The sequence below is a fragment of the Leishmania mexicana genome, chromosome 27, assembly GCF_000234665.1.
Source record: "Leishmania mexicana MHOM/GT/2001/U1103 complete genome, chromosome 27".
NCBI classification, from domain to species: Eukaryota; Euglenozoa; class Kinetoplastea; order Trypanosomatida; family Trypanosomatidae; genus Leishmania; species Leishmania mexicana.
The window spans coordinates 674,198-679,654 of NC_018331.1; the positions used below are offsets into that span (position 1 = coordinate 674,198).

Consider the following 5,457-nt stretch of genomic DNA (forward strand, 5'->3'; position numbering starts at 1 on the left):
TGTCACCGCATAGCCAAAGTGCAAGGGCGTTTATTCGTTCACATCCTCACAGGTTCACAGACACACATAGCCGACCCTCTCCACCCATGAGCACCCAGCTGCGGCCGGGCTCACATGCACACGTACCCGAACAGTCTTTCATGATGCCCTCTTCCTCTTCCTCTCCCCTCCCTCCTTTTTCTTTACCACCCGGCATTTGCTCCATGCGCGTTCTCTCCATGGGTGTTTCGTTCTTCAGCTGCCTCTGGTTGCTCTCGCGAGGCGATGAGTCACATGCCCTCTCCTCCTCCACCTCTCATGGCGTCAGGAGCAGATGGTGTTCTTGCTTCCGATCACGCAGCATTCAATGTAATCCCAGTCTTCCGCGCATATACGCATCGGCATGCGCGCCGCATTGCGCCAGCACCTTTATTTTTTTTCTCTGACTTTGTGTTTTCTGTTGCAGCGCCTCTCGCCGACGACGGGTAAGCGGTGGGAGCAGGTGCGAGCACTACTCCTCGCCGCTGCCAGCCCAAGTCGCGTGATGGTTGCTTGTCCATTTCTTTCGTCCCCCCTTGCGTGTTGCTCTCCCGTATCCCTGCGGTCATCACTCGCAACACACAGAATGCACCACACGACCGTAAGGCAACTCACATACAAAGTAGCGCCATCACCTCTCACCCCCACTCGTCTTTCTCCTTGCCCGCTCTGCGTGTGCGCTTGCGAGGCGCCTCCCCCCCCCTCCGTTTCTCATTTTCTTCTTCTCTTTCCTATCCCACCTTCACAAAGCACCGGTTGGGTAACGGTTGCGTGAGCGTATGAGGTTGCCTCCACGTCATCGCACTCTGTGCGTCTCCCCAGCAGCCCCACTCCGTTCTCTCTCTCGCTCTCGCTCTCTCTCTCCCTCTGCTTGCAGTCCACCACTCGGATCGGCATCCACGTTCCTCCTACGCCAACTACGCGGTTTCGCGCTTCGACGTGCGCTGCATGTCCTCTTGTCTCCTTCTCTTTCCCTACCCCCTCCCGCACACCATAATAATAATAATAATGTGTGTGCGTGTGTGTGTGTGTGTGTGACGATACGCGGCCGAGCATCGTGCGTTGCCTTCTTAGCCTCCGTGCTGTCTGTTGTCAACCTTATTTTTTTTCTCCCTTCGTCCACTCCTTAGTCGGCCAATATTTCGACAGTCCGCCAGTGCGATGCCTGTGTGCCCCTGTGCGGCAACGCTTTTTCTTAACCCCTTCGCTCTGGTCAAGGTGCAGCTGGTAAGCGCTCTCTCACTCTCTCCTCTGTCGCCTGCGCAGTTGCGCAATCGTGGCACGCGCCAGCAGCAGACAAGGTTGTGGATCTCTTGCATACGTGTTGAAGCGAGATGCGAGGGGATGGGGGGAGGGAGGGACTTCCCACCTTTCTCCCTGCTATCTCCTCCTCTCGCGGTGTGTCTGCTCCCCACTCTTCGTCTGGACGTAGTAACGTCTGTTTCTCTCAGTGCCTCTGTGTGTGTGTGCTGACAGCACGCGTTGCATTGTAGGGAGCAGAAGACCCTTCAAGGGTGGCGGTCACAGGCGTAGACTTGGATGGAAAGCGCACCCGACGACACGCACGCGCGCAGCGGAAACACTAAAAAAAAAGTGTTCTGTTGTCGTCGTCGCCGTTTCCGACTGCCGTTGCTTCTCTCTTTCTCCCCCTTCTCGATGCGCGTCTTCTCCTGCGTTTTACCAACGACTGTGCGGTATATCTGTGTGTGCGTGTGGCATACAGGCGTAGGGGGATGCGGCGCTAGGTGCGAGAAGAAGGGGGAGGGGGTGGGTGGGCATGGCACCACTCAGAATGCAAGGGTTCGTGAGTGTGTGCATGTGTATGTGTGTGCTCGAGGCAGTCTCCACACACACACACACAGCGCCCCTCCGTCATCACGAGACAGAGCGAGAGAGAGAGCAGGAAAAATGGATTCGCGCATGAGAGGGGGGAGAGGAATTGCCGCACAGCTCTTGATGGTGTCTGTCGTTTTACGTTCGTTCTTCTTGTCCTGTCTCGGACTCTTTTGCTTTCTCTGTTCCACGTGTATGTATGTATGTATGTGTGTGTGTGGGTGGGTGGGTGGGTGGGTGTGCGCCTGTGCATGAGAAACCGTTCGTCTGCTGCGCGGCTGCTGCTCAGTTCTCCTTCTCATCCCGTTGGTTGACGAGCAGTGCGACACGGTTTGGAATGCGGACGCGGACGCGGGAGGAATGGAGGATAGCGCGCACTGGTGTTCTTTTACGACTTGGTGCAAATGACCAACACGGTCACCGTGCAGTCCCTCTTGATGTCTCACTCGCTCTGCCCACTATTTGGGGTTTTCTCTCCGTCTAGCTCCACCCCTTGTGACAATGCGATGCGTGTGCTCATTGTATGGCATTGCAGAGCTCCTTCCCTCTCTCCCTTCCTCCTCCCTTCCAAGCTTGACTCTACACGCGCACAGAGGGGGCAGAGAAGAGACCGTCTGTTTCCGCGCCTGTGGTCCTCCGTTGTGCATCGTGTACTCATCCTGGATCGGTGTTCGCTGTTGTTTCCGTTTTCGGTCTGAATCTCCCCACCGCTCGTTGGTCTTTGATGCATGTGAATGAGCGAGTGACGTGACGCGCGTACGACTGCAGGACGTGGCGTGTGGCGTGTGTGTGTGTGTGTGTGTGTGTGTATGTGGTCGAGATGACAGAAAACGTTCACGCAAGCAAGCGAAATATTAAAAAAAAGGACACACAACAAAGCAGCGCCAAACGCGAGCGGCGCGTCATCTGTGTGTGTATGCGCGCTATTTGCGCTGCACTTTCCTCGCCTTCGTAGTGCCCATCATCCCTTGCCGCGTCCTCTGCATCGTTACTCTGCCGACCCACTTCCCGTACTCCTTCCTTTTCTCTATCTCCCGCTATGCCTGCGCGTCGACGTTTTTTCGCGGACGGCGATGTTTGAGACGTTCGGTGTGTCTGCCTCTGTGTGTGTGTGTGTGGTGCAACTGCCCGCATTTTCGTTGGCGACCATACACTTCCTCGTGACGGAAGAAAGTACGATGTGGTGCACTGGCCCTGCCCCCTCCCTTCACCCAGATTCACCTCTTTTTGTTTTTTTTTCGCGCCCTCTGGCCAGTGATTCAGGGGCAGTGCCATCCTTCGGTTTTTACCGTGTCTCCTCGCTCGTCATCGCGACGCTGCGCCACGCAAAGAATGCCTCGCCCCTATAAGAAGAGCAAGGGTGATGTGGGGGCAGCCAAGTACAGCACCCCATGCAAGTTCTTCCTGCGCGGCAGCTGCTCCAATCAGCGCTGCCCTTACCTACACGTCCGAAACCAGACGGTGATACGGTCGGTCAGCCATAAGGAGGTTGCTGCTCAGCAGGGGAACGGCACCGTGAAGGTGATGTCGACGATGCTAAAACTGTTTTTCGAGAAGCAGACGCAGCTCATCTACAACGCGGAGACTGGGATGCTGAATCTCTCACAGCTCACGTCTTTTGACGACTTGTCCACTGTCGCCTCCAGCATCAACTTTAATACGCGCACCTTTTGTGTCGCGCTGTGCACGTGCATTCGCGAGCTGGTCTCGCCGCCGCCAACGATTCTGCAGCTTGACCACAATGACGTGAAAGGCTTCCACAACCTCGGCAAGGCCCTCGAGGAGGCGGGCCTTCATGCCTCTTTGCGTGCCCTGTCACTTGCGCACAACAAGATCACGTCCATCGACATTGCACAGGAGCTGAGGCACTTTGCACAACTGGCCGAGGTGAACCTCGTCGGCAACCCCGTCACGGAGAGTGCCGACTACAAGCTGAAGTTCAAAAAGCATTTGCCGTGGCTACAAGGTCTCGACGGGGCGAGTATGGCGGCCCCGCCGCTGGAGCTGCCGTGGCCGCGATTCTTTGACCCCAAGCACGCGCCAATCGGCGTGATGAACGCCGATCACGGCTCCTCCTCCGGCGTGCGTGTATACGACAGCAGGCAGAAAGCCCTGTTGAGCTTCATTCAGTCGGCGGTGCTCAACCCGCTTGAGATGGAGCCGGCCCCAGGCCTGCTGACCGGCGTGGATGCCGTGTCGGACGTCTACGCGCCCAACGCTACCTTTACCTTTAGCCTCGTGTCCAATGAGGCCGCTGTATCGACGCCAAGTCGAACAGCTGGCGGCGGCGCCTCCCCAGCGCAGCGCGATGTGGTGCGCGAAATCGTGGGCTTCCGCATGCGCCAGACGGAGAGCAACCACAATGTGCTCCTCGGCCTCAAGTCAACGACCGTGGCAATCGGTCGAACAAGCGTGTGCGCCAAGCTAGAGCACGTGCTGTATCCGAAGAACTTTGCTGTGGGTCACTACATCCACGACAGTCCAGATGTGGCGGTGCTGGAGAACAAAGGGTTCGGCCCCAACGCTGTTGTGGGCATGAAGCAGCCGCTCTCTGTCATTACCCTCCACGGCGTGATGCTTTGGCGCTACCGCACCGCCGGGTCAGACGCCGACGTGCATCACAGCACCCTCGTGCGCGATGCCATCGTCATAAAGCGCAACTTCTCGCGTGTGATCACGGTGTCTTCGACGGACCCGGGCCGCTGGCACATCGTAAATGAGATGGTCACTCTCTACCCCTTCCGCGGCGGCAGCGGCGATGAAGACGAGTTGGAGGCGGCGAATGCTGCGAGCGGTGGCGCAGGCGTGAGCACCGCTCCCTTGACGCCAGAGAATATTCTCTTCCGTGATGTGCATCCGTATGACGTGCTCTTTAGCCCTGCCACAGACCCGAAGCGGGCTGCGCGGATTGCGCGACGGTACCGCGTGCCCGCCCCCATTGTGGCCATTCTGTGCTCATTCGTGCACTCGGACAGGGAGTTGGGCGTCATCTTGATGGACTTGACGGACATTCCGTTGGAGGTGTACGAACAGTGCGCCACGGTCGTCGAGATGGACCCGCTCGCGAGCATTTTTCTGTGCCGCATCGGCAACCGTTTTAACATGGAGCCGGGGGAGGGGGTCGCGCTGCTGCGAGAATGCGGTCTTGACTGGTCTGCCATTGCGCAGGCGATTGGCCGGTGAGCCGGATGCGAAGAGCAGGTAAAAGAAAGGAGTCGGTGGCACAGCCGCTAACAAGAAAGCCGCGACCGCGTCTCGTCACTGGTGCGCAGCCTTGCCGCAACCCTGCTTGCTTGCCTCAGATGCGCTCTCGCTCGCGCTGCACGCCTCCGCCATTTTGATCGCCGCGCCTTTTCGTTTTTTTTTTGCTCCCTTCGATTAAGTCTAAAGGTGATGCCGGGTTTATGGTCTCTATCGTGTTCTTTGCGCGCGAATGCATTACATGGGAGTAATGCCCGGAGGAACATACACACATCACACAGCAAACAAAAGAAAAAGGGTACAGCGGTGACGCGCGGGGGGCAGCTCATTGCGCTTTCGGAAAAGAGGCGGGGCCCCGACCCCGCCGTCGCCACCGTCTCCGGTTGATGACGGACCGGAAGAGGG

At 57.7% G+C, this 5,457-nt stretch overlaps 1 protein-coding gene across 1 annotated transcript; it reads left to right on the top strand.

The window, feature by feature from the left end:
• Window positions 1–3,183: 3,183 nt before the first annotated feature.
• Window positions 3,184–5,034, top strand: LMXM_27_1690 (conserved hypothetical protein; the record flags this gene model as incomplete). The annotated part of the gene is made up of 1 exon (XM_003876695.1): window positions 3,184–5,034. One exon carries the CDS (start codon window positions 3,184–3,186, stop codon window positions 5,032–5,034), a length of 1,851 nt encoding a protein of 616 aa, XP_003876744.1.
• Between the last annotated feature and the right edge of the window lie 423 nt (window positions 5,035–5,457).